At 44.7% G+C, this 15,421-nt stretch overlaps 1 protein-coding gene across 6 annotated transcripts in view; it reads right to left on the reverse strand.

The window, feature by feature from the left end:
- The window catches only part of RFFL (ring finger and FYVE like domain containing E3 ubiquitin protein ligase), a 66,177-nt gene extending 58,663 nt beyond the window's left edge, over positions 1-7,514 (reverse strand). Inside the window, exon 1 of one of the 6 annotated variants that reach the window (XM_058560378.1) lies at positions 7,409-7,514. Coding sequence is in view for 2 of the 6 variants with exons in the window: in XM_058560371.1 (XP_058416354.1) it covers positions 7,011-7,041 (31 nt within the window). In the remaining 4 variants the exon portion in view is untranslated. Of the gene's footprint in view, positions 1-3,254; positions 5,270-5,290; positions 5,342-7,010; positions 7,197-7,380 lie in introns of those variants that run through there. The other 5 variants (XM_058560374.1, XM_058560375.1, XM_058560371.1 and 2 more) reach the window with 5 other exon arrangements.
- Positions 7,515-15,421: the final 7,907 nt, after the last annotated feature.

Here is a 15,421-nt window from a genome sequence, read left to right on the forward strand (position 1 = left end):
TGTCAACATATTTTCACTTTTAATATTAGTTTTGGTAGAACAACAACAAGAGTCATGTTGATGTGCTCTATAAAAAACTGTATCAAATAAATAAAATTTAGGAATTCAACGAAGATCATCTGGAAGTAAAGCTGCAGAATTTCTATCATTTTTATGCCCCCCATTAATCGGTTGGTTCCCTGTCACTATTCATCAAGCTGCTGGTCTGCAACTGTGTCAACAGTCCAGAGAGTTGGGAAACACTGAGCTAGATCAATGGGCGTGGGGGTGATGACTCAGAGTCACCTCGAGTGCTGGGTCCAACCATATGGTGAGGGTAGTAGGGAAGGTGGAGTGCCCTTTGTCAACCTCTCTGGAAATATTCTGCCGCGGCCCTCCCTCCCCACCTGCTCTGTAGCGAACATTGGTTAAGGTAAACTTCAACTCCGACACAGAATGATTAACTAACTCCTCATCAGTATATGATAAAATGACCAAGAATGGTACCTGAATCTAGTCACGCCCGAAAGGTAGAAATAGAAGCAGACAAACCTGAGAGAACCTGAAGGACTAAGAATTTTCCCCTGTGGACTGGGTAAATCCTAGCTCCTGCAGTTCTTCCCTCCCACCCCACACTCCCTACACAAAATTTTAGCCCCTAACTGTTCCTCTTCACTCCCATAAAATCCATTGCCCAAACAATGGCTGCTAATCTGCAAAAACAATTCCTCCCTCTTCCGAGAACCACCCTTGACTAAGGATTCCTCAAACTAACTGAACTTCAGCTGACCCACTCCTGCTAAAGCCCTAGAAAACATTCCGCCCTCTTTCCCCAAATTAGAACGTTCCTTTTGTCCAGCATTTTCAAATAAAGGCTTATGATCTGGTAAATCTTCTTCCACACCATGTAAAATAATAATTTAGCATGGTCAAGACCCACTTGATTAATTGGCTGTGGACCCACTGACTCAAGACCTAGGAAAATGTTGGAAGTCAACAGAGGACGAGGCTTGGTTATTTCTAAAGCAGACATCTTAATCATTATGAAAGCAAAAAAACATGGAAGATTCATAGGAATTGCTGGAGGGACAACATGCTTTCGTATATATTTTAGCATAAAATATATTGATTCACGTGCCACTAAGTATGTACACGTGTGATCAGGACTAAGACTAGAAAGATTTTCCAAAGCAAATGAAGAGTAAAACAAGAAGAGGACGGGGTAGGAGAGGAGGACACTTCATTTACTTAAGAAAAGCTTTTTTTTTTAAAGTCTTTTAACATAATCCAGCAGTTGCAAATAAACAATGGCGTTGATTACTAACGAATTACATTCAACCACTCAGACAGAGGCCAGCAGAGCCTCCAGTTGGCCTAACTTCCTGTAAATTTCAGGATGACTAGGCAGCATTTCTTTCAACAGGATGAAGACAGTTAAGACATTTCAGCAAATCACCCTGGCTCTAAGGCTTGCAAATGGCGGGGGGCTTCTGTTAGTCTTAGACCAGGCCTGGTCGAAACAAAAGGCTGTCCCGGGGAGATGTGACCACTACACAACCCAGAGATAATGAAACCATATCTTTATATGCAATTCTAGAAAAGGCATGTGAATGTTAAACTAGGAGACATGAGCTTAACCTGTAGCATTGGAGACGGGCAGCTTTACAAGTCAAATTAATACTAGCTCAACAAAATTTTTTAAAAGTTCAAATTCAGCACATGGGGGGTAGCTGCTAAAAAAAGGCTGCTGAGAGAGCAAGAAGGTTTTGCTGTATCTTTTTATAGGAGAGGACAATGGAGAAATTACCAGACCAAGGTCACTTTCCATTTTAGGAAAAAAAGGTTAGCAGCCTTAATAGAGATAAAACCTGTGTAGGTCAGAACTCCATGAAATCAGCAGCCTGCTGAGAATCTCTCCAAGAATCCTGTAGGAAATTAAGTGCGGATTAGAGTAATTAAACATAGAGTCTTCTTGAGAGCAACTTCTGTCCCTGAAAACTAGAGCCATTTCTGTGGAATGTATCATAGAAAAATTGTCAAGAGGATTTGCCAAGCATGACGGCCTTTCCACTTTCACATCTCGTCTGCAAACGCTATGATCTAAAAAGAACAGAGCAGCGATTTGGGGAGGGAATTAAATAATACAGCTTATCAGAGAAAGCCATTTCATTCTCTAGTCTTTGCAAAAGTTCATGTGCTCATGTAACTGTAATATACTTAGCAGTTTCCAAAAATTACATACATTTCCTCAAAAGAGATGGAGAAAAAAATATAACCATGGGGTAAAGGCCAAACACTGTCTCTTCTGAATGCTTCAACAGCCAATTATGGTTCTTAATGCATTAATTCGACAGGGGGAGAGAGAGAGAGAGAGACTATTACAGGAAAGTTGAATAAGTCATTTTAAAAAATGTACCCTGGGGCCTAAGTCCATTCAACTGACAGTAAAATCACCCCTCAAAAAAAAGCAGTTTTATGCAACATCTAGTATTTTAATTTCCCAGCTGCCAACAGAAACATATAAAGAGCAGAAATTAAACTAATTATGTCAGCAGTGCAGTGAACAAAACTTTAATTGTATTACACACTAGTTAGACATTTGCCGAACAATACAAAAGCCCTTAAGGGTAGAAACTTCTTTAACATACAAATGATTCCCAATCAGTATGACAGAAATTAGTCTGTTTGGGCAATAAACAGATTCATGGTTTAGATGTAAAAATTCAACCAACATCATAATTCAACTTAAAAAATAAATATGTACTATAAGAAACAAATCTCTAAAATGGCTTTAAATCACTCCGTGATTTACATATGCTGTATCATTAATAGGTCCTTTAAGCCAGTATTGTACTAATCAGCTTTTTTAACATCCTGCCCACAAAAGAGCCTATTCATTTAGCTGGGAGACAGGTGTTAGCAACCAGCAACCTCTTTTAGCCTCGAGTTCCAGGGGCCTGGCCTGTGATTTTTGTGGCATGATGGGCAAGTCGAAAGGAAAGGCAGTGTGAAAGGAGGAGGAGAGAGGGAAAGAGAAACAAAAGAGAACAAAAGGGAGAAAGGAAGATGGGAAGGAAATGGACGTCAGGTGCTACATAACGGGGCCACCCTCAAAGCTTCCTAGCCTGATCTGAGCTCCCGGGCTAGCACTCGGATACATGAGGCAGCATCTGTATTAATTTATCCCTGTAGACAGTAACTCGGGATATATGCCTACACTCCACTCATTCTAAACAAAAAAAATTTTTAAGTGTCCTATGACTCATTCTTCTTACCCATATTCTCTAGTTCTTTACTTTAATCTTCATTCTTTCATACATTTCTAAAAGAGCTGAGTAGATATTCCTGGAAAGAGATATAGAGGAGGCCGGATTTACAAAGACATCTCTAGCCTACGGAATAAAAATCCTATAGGAAAGTGGGAGAAAAGAACATTCATTTAGTTGCCTACAATGTACAAAGAACATATTTTCTCTCTTTTAATGCACATAACGATCCCACCAAGCACTATTTTCATCCTGCAGATGAAGAAAATGAAGCTCACAGAGGTTAAGTAACGTGTCTAAAGCAGCACCACCAGGAGGTGGAAGAGAGGGGATTCAAAACCAGGTTTGTCCATTTCCTAAATTGTTAGGCTTTCCCCAAGTTTAATTCCCCAACTGACAAATTTAATGCCCCGATTCTGTTTTAACTCTGATGGTTATGTACTTCAGCAATTTTCGTTTCTTCCATGAGCTCAGCAAAGGACCTGTGACTAAATTTTATTGACTATTAAGCATCCATTATTTTCAATTAGCGCTTCAGCTATGTAGAAACGGAACATCTGGCAAGTTGGCTTCATTTTTAAAGCCTACCTACAGAGAATTCCCAGGAATCTCTCCTACCAACACTGAGCATAACTAGATTCGACTACCTATTCAGACTTCCAGCTGTTTCCACATTATCATCCATTCGCCCACTCAGGAAATAAAGGACGCTACTTTTACCAACCCTCCCTCATGACTCCTGATAGATAATACAGCAGAGGGGGCCTCTCTGTAAAGTAATTTACATAAAAGTTATAGAAGCTCTGTTATCTGTCATGACTCGGAAATGGGCTATTCTAGCAAATCAAACATCCTGGATAACATAATGATGCTTTTAAAGGGACTAGCAATTTATAAAGAATTTCAAAGCAATGCAACAGTGGCTCCCAAAACTGGCTGCACATCAGAATCACTTGGGGAGCTTTTTTGGAAACAGATGCCAGAGTGGTTTTTAAAATGTAGATTCTGAGTCATCATTTATCCACTCAATCAAAATCTCCAGGAGGTGGGGTTGGGAAATCTGTATTTTTAAAGAACCCCTCTGTGACTCAGTTGCAAACTGCTAGGTACTGAATCTTTCAAGGAGTGGCTGGCTTTTGGAAACTCTTTGCAATAAAACGCTAAAAAGGCTAAAGCTGCATTGAAGACAATGTGACCTTCTTTTGATGATTCAGGAGCCTTCAGCATCTCCCAATGCCTCCAGTTCCTCATTCACAACTAGTCACTAGTCACTGTACTGGCAAAACCAGAAAGTAAGAAAAGGTTAGGAAGATTTCGTATTGGTAGACAGCTGGAAAAACCAGCTTCTATTTTTCTATCAGATTCAAAGAGCTGGTTTTACCCCCAGAGGAAATGCAGATTTTATGCTTGCTCTGAAAAAGGAAAAAACACAGAGGATTCTCTTAAACTCAGCTCCAATTCAGAACATTAACAGGCCCAAATGCATCAAAAATGTGGAATATTCAACCTGAACAAGAGAAAGCAGAGAAACTTCATGAGTCTTAATGAAGAGAAAGGAGGATAATGGGTTTAAACTAAGGATGGCATTATAGGATTAGATAAAACCACTGTCCTGACCATGGCAACTGATAAATCCTGGAAACTGGGAGAGCTGAGGTCTTGCAACACATAAGGCCAATGATTCCTACCTATTTGGGATGCCTTTCATGTGAGACATAATAGGATATCCTATTAAGAGCACAACTGGTTTTAGGATTTTAAAACTCCGTGAAAAATATAAAGTCACAAAATAAGAAAGTGACCACGCCATTCCCCTACCGAAGGAATGGGAGTTTATGTATTTGGATATAAAAAAAATTGCCCTTACAACTGTCAAAATCTTTCTTACATAAACACAAGCAACCACTACCAATAACCAGTAACCAAACAAAAATAATAACCAGTAACCATTACCAAACAATAATGATGAAGCAGTTCGTCCCTTGAGACTTCACCAACAGCAATTTAAACTATGTATTCTCATTGAACCCTAAATTATAACTTACCTCTGTACTGCAGGGGTTATGAGATTCCAAGGTGCAGAGGTTAAATCTTTTCTCCCAAAACATAAACACTACAGCCAGTACAAGTTTGCTATAAAAGTCTCTGATCTACCATTAAAACAACAGCAGTATTAAAGATTCTATTATAAGAATAAAAAATGAAGGTGGAATTAGTCCCCCTAACACTCCTTAGGTTTATGTAGGTGTTTTCAGCAAGTCCTAGGCACAACACTTATAGATGGGTGTGGCTGTTTTAAAACCTCACAATGAATATGTAATTAGGAAAGAAATTGGGCCCTTTTTTGTTATTGCTGCTGTTTGTTTTGTCTTTTTAAATGCTGGTAACTGAAAATGCCTTTTCCACTGCTATTTTAAGAGCCCTTAAAGAGGCATTCCTATCAGATGGTGCTAAGCAGAATTATGTCAACTGGCTTGGCCATGAGAAAGTTTGAAAACAAATTAACTTCTAACCTTTCCGAGAACAGCTCTCTCTTTTTGTGCGTGTTATTTTAGCAGTTGGTTAAATTAAGTCAATTCAGAGGTTTACAACCCTGATCCCAATGTAAACAGTCAGGATAACAGCTGCCTACCTGTTCAATACAACAGTTTTTAGTGGACTGATCCTGGTAATTAGATACAGACATTAAAGTGTGTGTGCGTCTTAGATTACATGGAAATTTTCTTCAAGCACAATCAAGTTATTAGCTAGCCCTGCCACATCAATCTGCAACTATTATATATAATTTTCAAACTTTAGAAAATAACACATCTGAATTGTACACTGAGGTCCCGAATTATTCGGAAATATGCCATCAAGTTTCAGAAATGCTTGCCATCCTCTATTTCCTTGAATGTGAAAGAGAATGCAATCAGGAACAAAGGATCAAGAAGTTGTCAGACCTGAAATCCCCTGAATAAAAAGGAAGTATCACTGCCAGCTCCCAACCCTAGAACTCTGTATACGGACTCAGCCCAGCACCATGTCCCCTGCCTACTCCCATTCCTTAGAAAATGGTTGAATAAATGGACAGCCTTGGCCACATTTCAGTAACTTGAACGGTCACTGGGAAACCCACAAGGCTCCCAAACAGTTGTAGCAACAGGGGTGACAGGAAGTCTTCTCTGCCCTCCAAACCACCTGTAAAAGGGACTCACTGCTTTCTAAGAAGGCCACAAGCACCTGGGGATGTTTGTTCATCACGTCACTGTGGCCTTTAGCCAGAGTGCAAAGTGACAGTTCTGGGTAAAACTCTATTTCCAAGCTGACAATAATTCTTCCCTAGGGCAGACTGGGAGGAGCATGGTACACTCTTAATCACACAAGCAGCTTTTCCCCCCAGAACCAACGACAGGCCAACCAAAAGCAGAAAATATGCCGTTGTTTATATCTTCTGCCAGCCTGAAATCAAGCTCTGGGCAGACAGATGCCTGCAAGGCTCTGGCTCCCCTGGTCCAGCCATAATTCCCCATGCCTCGTCAAATGTCTCCTGGGCGGCCAGCTGGAGAGAGGCCGCACCTCCCTCTCCGTCTTAGCCATTGGCGACCTCACACACATCACCGCAAATTAACAGAGGACAACTCCCAAAAGAGGGAACAGTGGACGGCGGGGGAGAACCACGTTCCCAAACTTCTCCATCAAGCCTCTGAACTCCAGCCGCCGCCTTCTTCCAAGAAGCCCGCAGGGCTCCTCCACTAGGAAGCAGGGACGCAGGCCGCCGCGTACCTGACTCCGTTTCCTCTGCCGGAAGCGGCATCTTTCCCCCACAAGCCACTGAACCTGCCGGTCTGTAGGGCGTCTGGAGACATTTGAGAATACACGTCTCCTCTTACTGTCCCCACAGGTAAAAAGCGTTCTTTGAGAGGACTTTTCATGGGACAGGTGCGGGCTAGCCTGAATGCGGAGACTTTCAGCGAGACACCGGCTTCCCCATCCCAGTAAGCAAGGGGAGTCCCAGGCCGCGTCCCGCAGAGGAGGCGCCCCCAGACCACGGCGAGACCCGAGGCCGAGCAGCGCCCCCCACCCCGGCCTCCGCCAGGACCCACCCCGGGCCAGGTGCTCTACGGCTCCCAGCGCCCCGCCGCCGCCGCCTCACCTGCCGCGGCCGCCTGCCCAGCCCGCACCTGGGAGGGGAGGGGCCGGATCCGGGCCGCGGATGCCTCAGGCGGGGGGTCTCCGGGCTCCGCCGCGGCAGCGTCTCCGGGGCTGAGGGGCACCGGGGGGTGGCCGCGACATCCTCACGGGCGGCCCCAGGAAGTTGGCCCCCCCCCAACCCATCCACCCATCCCCAGCCGCCCAGCCGGGCCACTCCCGCCCCTCGCGCGGCCCCGCCCCCTCGCGAGAGCGCGCCTCCGCTCCCGCCGCGCCCGAGCCACCATAGAGAGGGGCCAGGCGCGCGCGGAGACCAGGCTCCAGCCGCGCGCGCCCCCTGGCGGAGCCGAGGCCGCCAGAAGCGCGGCCCGCCCAACTTGAGTCCCGGCGAGGCGTCGATTCCCGGGTGTCAGGGAGCCCGCTGCTCCCCGTTGCCTTGGTCACCGAAGTCAGCGCGAGGAGCTGAAGGGTCCACGTCCCAGTCTTAGCTGGGTCGTGGTCCAGTTTAGTGACCTTGAGCGAGTCCCTTAACATCCCTGAACTCGTTTCGCAATAACAGTTTGAAAGTTGCCTCACTTGCGTATCTCGTTCCTCACAACAAGCTGTAAGCAGGTTATGGTTCCCCAGAATACCATGGAGGAAACCCAGGCCCAACAGGGTTCACTAGCTTGTTCAGGGTCCCGTAGCTGGGCGGTATAGCTGGGAGCCAGATCTATAGGACATCAAAACCCCTGTTTGTCCCACTCGCTCTGTGGCGCGCCCCTCCTCTAGCTTTTCCCAGTCTAAATTCCCGGGGTTAGCTAGTATCACCTCAGGAAGGTGAGGAAACAGCTCAGAGGAAGACCCTAGTAGAATGAAAATGACTCTGTGCGGAGGAGCCCACCTTAGCCATCGTCAGCTGTGTACCATTCAGCAGGTACCTAATCTCCCTGAACTCCGGTTTCCTCATCCCTGAAGGAACTGGTGTGGTTGCTCTGAGGATTAAATGAGCTAATGCACCTAAAGTGCCTAGTAAACTAGGAACTACCAGGGTTGCATGGGGAATCATTAGCCAGCATGGGCTAAGAAAATGCCTAGGCATGAAAATAGTATACATTCGAATCCTTCTTCTGGCGGTGTCTAGTGATACTTAATTTTCTTATGCTTTAGGTTCCTATGGAGACCTCCCAGAGTTGTTTTGAGCAATTCGTATTTTAAAATAAGGAATATCACAAGGAAAAGTGAGGTAAAAATAATGTCATTTATACATGCAAACTCTGTCACTTTACAAGTGTTATTTCCTATCTTTGCAACCCAGCAAACTGAGTAGTATTATTCCCACATTATTAATGAAGATCTACAGATTAAGTAATTTACCCAAAGCCACACAGTTAGAAAAAAGTCGAGCTGGAATTTGAAACCAGGTCTTTCCACTACCAGGAACGCATGGAAAGACTGGCCTTCTAGAGGACTCCACACCTGTATTAAATGTGCCCATCTTTTTCCTACCTGGCATAGTAACTTTCCTTGGTGCAATTCCTTGTCTTCTTGGCTTCTCTCCAGGGCTTTATTTTCCCCCATGAAGGCGTTTATTGTTTCTTCTTTTCCCCTTCTCTGGTGCCTTTTCTCTTGAGATACCAAGACCTTGTTCATCCTCTCTTATTTCTGAAATGAGTTTGTGACCTGTGATTCTCCACCCAGTCTCTCCTTCTCTTGATGTTACTTATAGTCATAGAGTGTAAATAGGTCCAGAACAAGAATGCGGCGAGACCCAGAGATGTCTTTTTGAAGCTTAGTTTACGAGCTGAGTGCTCAGTTCTGAAAGAGGGTGCGTTTAATTCACTGATTGGACCCAATAATTAGAGTCTGGATTCACACCATCCTGTGGAAAATTGTTTTTTCTGGGGCCTCTGGTCCATATTACAGCTAAATCATTGGAATGCTGCTAAATAATGTGCATATCCCTGAAGCGAGGTGGTCTCCTCTACTTTCTCCACCTTGAGCATTACCACCATCACTATTTTTCATTTTTATTGTGCCCTTCCACAGAGGCACTCAATAATGCACCCATTGTGCAAGTAATCTGAAATCCTTTTCAGTGAGCAATAGTATTTAGTAGTTATAAAATGCTAATTTGTCTACCAAGTGACATATTTATAGGAGCTGTTTACTTTGACATATTTTTATTATTTCACTCATTTGCTAAGTACTTTCCAATACATATTTATGAAGTGCATGCCTTTCCCCAAACAGTAGTGAAAAAATAAATCATATTATTTCTTTTATTAGTAGCAGCATAGTTTGTAAGTCCTGGTGCTCTGATTTTTGTTACTTCTGGCAAGAGACAGAAGAATTCATGGTGATTGAACACCTACTATGTACCAGACTCTCTGTGAAAGGCACTTTACATAAATTATCTGTTTATTCCCGAGACATATTTTACCAATAAAGAAAATGTAATTCCCCTGCAACATAGATTTTACCAATGAGACAGAGACATTACCAGAAAGGACCCAGCAAGGCTTCGAACCTAGATCTTTTCCTGATTCCAAAATCCCAAATCATCATTCCACTTCACCAGCCCTCTCTTAACTTCTCTGGACCTAATAAATTCTGTAAAATAGAAAGTATTCCTTTCTGAGAGAGGCTGTGTAGGTCACGCCAGAATGGAACAGTTAGAGATAAACAGACACAGGATGCTAACCCCAATTTTTCTATGGGAGGTTACTCTCTGAGGGAGTTATTCCCTAAGAAATCAGTGGTAGTGTTTTTCCCAAAACAAACGCCAGTAAAAGAGTTCTACTCAGGGACAGCCTGGTGGCATAGTGGTTAAGTGCGTATGCTCCGCTGCTGGCGGCCCAGGTTCGGATCCCAGGCGCGCACCACCACACCGCTTGTCAGGCCATGCTGTGGCAGCATCCCATATAAAGTGGAGGAAGATGGGCACAGATGTTAGCCCAGGGCCAGTCTTCCTCAGCAAAAAAAGAGGAGGATTAGCATGGATGTTAGCAGAGGGTTGATCTTCCTCAAAAAAAAAAACAAAAAAAAGAGTTCTACTCATTCCTGGAGACAGGACTGTCTACATAGTTTGCAGGGCATAGTGCAAAATGTGGGACCCTTGCAGCCGGCCCAGTGGCGTAGTGGTTAAGTTCACACGCTCTGCTTCAGCGGCCCGGGGTTCACAGGTTCGGATCCACAGACAGCATTAAGAATTTCAGGATGGGGCTGGCCTGGTGGTGTAGTGGTTAAGTTCACGCACTCTGCTTTGGCAGCCTGGGGTTCGCAGGTTCAGATCCCAGACACGGACCTACACACTGCTCATCAAGCCATGCTGTGGTGACATCCCATATACAAAGTAGAGGAAGATTGGCACAGATGTTAGCTCAGCGACAATCTTCCTCAAGCAAAAAGAGGAAGACTGGCAACAGATGTTAGCTTAGCGCCAATCTTTGGCACCAAAAAAAAAAAGAATTTCAAGATGGCAACAGCAGAGCATTAAACTAAGCACAGGGCTCTGTGCAACTGTACTGTTCACATTAGCATGAAGCTGGCCTTGCCAGGACAGAAGGAAGCTGTTACCAGTATCTCCCAGGCGTCATAAACCTCACAATGATATGAGATTGAGTGCCTATTATATGCCTGAACAGTATTCAGTGCTTTATATAAGCTATATGACCCTAAAGCAATTCTATGCAGCAGGTATTATTTTCCCCATTTCACAGTGGATGAAACTAAGGCTTAAAGAAGCTAAGTGATTGATCCAATGACATGCAGCAAGTAAGTGTCAGAGCTAAGAACAAGTTAGTTGAGATGTAAAAAATCTTGTTCCTTGACTTTGTATCCTTTTTAGCACAGGCCCATTATCTTCTGGCAAACCCAGGTTTAATTTGAAGCTATTACACCCAGAAACTACAAAGAGGCAGGGAAGAGCTAGGATTCAAAGGCTACTCAAGGAGTCAAACTTGTGCAGCAGCTGACATGCAGTTGTACAGCTCCAGGACGCATGGACTTTCCACTGGCTGGGAGAAAGAACTCTACTCTACACATGGCCAATGTAATGGCCAGTACCTGGCATCCCTCTCCAGGACACATGGGAAACAGAATGAGGTCTTTACCTTGACAAGAGGTAACTACAGGGAAGCTATGGCATCTTACTTAATGATAAAATATTAGAAACAGCCCACTAAAGTCAGGAACAAGACAAGGACAATGCCTATTGTTGCTTCTATTCAATTTAGTACCAGGAGTTAGTCTAGCCAGTGCAATAAGACAGGAAAAAATGAAGGAAAGCAACTTTTTGAGGGTAACCTTTGATGAATAATATACATAGCGCTAATTTAAGCTCCATGCACCGCACAGCTTTCTCCATTGCCCATCCCCAACACACCTAGTTGGACAGCTTTAACTACCCAGTATAACTCCATGCCAGAACACAGCAAAAACCTAGTGGGATATGCATCTAAACCCCTTATCTTCCCCTGGCTCACATCTCAGAGAGCATAGACCCTGTTGTGTTTTAGTCAGCTTTATTTCCCCCAAGCCTCCAGTTCACTTTAATACCAATGATATCTCCCTTCTCCAAGTGTTTGTCATTCTCTTCACTTCTCTAGGGGAAATCAGAAAGAGCTGATAAAGTAGATCTCTGATCCAGCTTTTTATGGTGAGCTAAGCTGAAAAGAAGCTGGGATGTGTAGCCTTGGCTGCTATCAGGGAAAAATATGAGAGAGTATTATTCAAACATTTCCATATTCACAAGTGAAGGCAGCATGAGGATGGAAAGTAGAGTTTGGAATCAGACAGATTCAAGTTTGATTCTGGTGCTGCCACTTATTATGTCCTTATCCTCACTGGGCTCCCATTGACTGTCTGTAAAATGGAGTGATTCCCCACGCCACGAGGCTGTCCTAAGGTCTAAATGAGATGTGTACAAAGAGCCTAAGCACATGAGAGCCTTGACAAACTTGCCTTCTGGACTATGGCAGACAGTAGTGGTTGCCCCAACATCCAATTCCTCCATGCACACGCCCTCCTTTCTAGTAGCATCCCCATTTTCTTCCAATGGCCACAGCATGTGCTTAAAGAAAGCCTGTCCCCAGCTCCAGCGCTATTTCCTGGTTGGTCTGAACCAATCAGAGTGGTCCCATTTGCCTTACCATGATACAGACGTGAGTGCATGAAGCAATTCTGCACCAATGAGACATGAGGTAAGTCTGCTATGGTTGGAAGGAAGTTCTGAGTTTTCCATCCTTAAAAGGATAAAACAAAGAGGCGATTATGTTCCTGCCTGTAGATACAGTTATGTGCCACGTAACGTTTCAGTCAACCATGGACCACATATACGATGGCAGTCCCATATGATTAGTACCACATGGTCTAGGTGTGCAGTAGGCTATACCATCGAGGTTTGCGTAAGTGCACTCTATGATGTTCACACAACAATGAAATCCTAACAATGTACTTCTCAGAATGTATCCCCGTCATTAAGGGACGCATGACTGTATTGTCAGGTCTCAACTGATGCTCAGAAGGTCTGCATCCGGGCTTTGATGAGAACAACAAGCTTGAGGACAAAACCAACACAAAAGGAGAGCAGAGCAGAAAGATGGAAAGGCTCCACACTCCTTGAGAATGAGCAGCTGAATGAGCCAACCTTGGACTTCATGTTACCAGAGATAATGTCTTTATTGTTTAAGCCTCTGTAAGTCAGGTTTGTTACTTGCAGCAGAGAGCAGCCTCAATGATACACGGACCTTGTGCCTGAGAGAGTCATTGGGAGTTCAAGTGCCTGACGTAAAGTCATCAAGTGCTAGCACATAGTAGGGATTCAACATTAATTTTGTCTAATATCAAACCAAGGACATACAACAGTCCTTTGTAGAGAGATACGTAAAAAGACACTCTGGAGACTCAATGACTATCTAAATTAAGAGAAAAACATTCCTGCTTTCCTCCTTTGCCATCTTTAAAATGCATTAAAGCCCACCCATTCATACATTTAACAGTTATAGTCATGCGTTGCTTAACAACAGGGATGTATTCTGCGAAATGCATCGTTAAGCGATTTCACCACTGTGCAAACATCATACAGTGTGCTTAACAAACCTAGATGGTATAGCCTACTACACACCTGGGCTATATGGTACTAACCTAATGGGACCACTATGTGCTCCATCATTGACCAAAATGTCGTTATGTGGCACATGACTGTACTGAGCATTGACATGGGAGCCCTTAAAGCAGATCCTGGGCTCATGGAGAGACAAGTAAACAGAAAGAATAAGTGAGTGGTACAGGGGGGTTATGATGACTAACAGTTGAGGCACACAAAGGGCAGGATGTCAGGGTGGGTGTGCACGGAGGCAGACACGTAAGCAAAGGGAGCAAAAGGCGCTTGGGCAGGGAGCCAGCCTGGCCTGAGGCCTTTAGGGGCCCTGCAGAGCATGGTGTGCCTGGGACAGAGCATGCAGTGGCGGCATGCCCCTCAAGAGAAAACCCCGTCTAAGGCCAAGGCCCAAGGAGGAAGCAAATTGTGAGGGGCAAGGTCCTGCAGGGGTGTCACGGGTGGTCTGGAGTAGCAGTGAATGCGGCACCTTCCCATGGCGAGAGGGGCCACCTGGGGGAGGGGTGTGGCGCCTTCTGCAGGAGGAAGTGCCCTAGTGGGAATAGAAACTAAAGGCACCGTGGAGATAGGAATCCTGGCCTAGGAATCAGGAATCCTGGGTTGCAGCCCTTGTTCTGCCACTGGGACCATCACATCCTCTCTGGGTCTCAGGTTCCTTCTCTGTTAAATGACAGGATAGGGCATGTGATCTTTATAGGCCTCTCAAACTGCATTATTCTAGGGTCCTCAGTCAGGGACTAAGCACCTGGACTTACCACATACAGGAAACATGGCAGATCTGCCCAGGGCTCCACCTTGAATGCTAACTCCAACTGATGGTTGTGGCTACCTGGAGTGCTGAGTGGAGAAAAACTGCAAAAGACTCAAGCTCCACAAAAAAGAACACTTGCCTGATTGGTGATATCTGTGGGTTCAGGATGGCCAATGGTATGAGTGGCAGGGACTTGCCATTCCTAGCTTAACGTGTTGTTTCCTGCTATGTTTGCAGAAATGTGCCAACCGCTCATGGTATAAGGACACTGAAGATTCACTCCTCCTGGAGTCTTCTGTGAAAGCAGCAGCGCCAAGGATCCCCTAGTTTTGAGCTCACCAACCCCGTCTTCACTCAGGCAGCCCGTTTGCCACTCATTCCCAATCCTCCCTACCTCTTGCTTCCATCCCTGCTGCATCCATCATCTCTAAATGTCGTATCTTCTGCCTACAACTCTGACCCCTCCTTTCCTGCAGCCAAGACACAACTAATTAATTACACAACAGGCTCTCTGAGAAAGGCGACCTTCCTTTAAAAAATGTGATCAGTAAACAAACCTGATCATTTCTCTACTTTGCCTTTTATTATCCCTTCCCCGGTGTGCTCCTCCCCTCCCAGCCAGGGTTTCAGCTCTCAGACGGAGGGCCACAGTGCTGGTCACAGAAAGGGGGATTATTTCATACACCAGGGCACTAGGCTATGGTACAGCTGGCAGGAAGAGAAGGGTAATTATATTGCATCTTGGAGCCACCGGCAATGAATTTCTGCATAAAGGACTAGATTTGCCATGTATTATTTACGCCAGCATCAATTTTCCCAGTTGGCTCTATTTACTGTGCAAATTCTCCTGTCTGTTTATGGGCAAGACCACGGTTCAGCACCTCTGGTTACTTTACACTGTGGAGAGGCCCCACAGGGCACCATGCAAATTAAACAAGTGGCTGGATTCACCAGGAGCAGGTCACATCCTTTTTTCATGTTAAATCATATCCCTGGGATTGCAGCGAGCTCACAGTCTCACCTAGTCATGGTGATCCACACAGGTGTGCGCAACCAAATTGGTGGGAGGGAAAAAGGAATGACTATTCTTTGGGGCCTCACTGGGGGAAAGTGAAAAACAACTTTCTGGGGGAAATTAGGTGGCTCTGGGGCTTGGGGAATTTCCTTTTTATATTTTTAAGAGCACGACACAGA

Source organism: Diceros bicornis, chromosome 18 (assembly GCF_020826845.1).
Source record: "Diceros bicornis minor isolate mBicDic1 chromosome 18, mDicBic1.mat.cur, whole genome shotgun sequence".
NCBI classification, from domain to species: domain Eukaryota; kingdom Metazoa; phylum Chordata; class Mammalia; order Perissodactyla; family Rhinocerotidae; genus Diceros; species Diceros bicornis.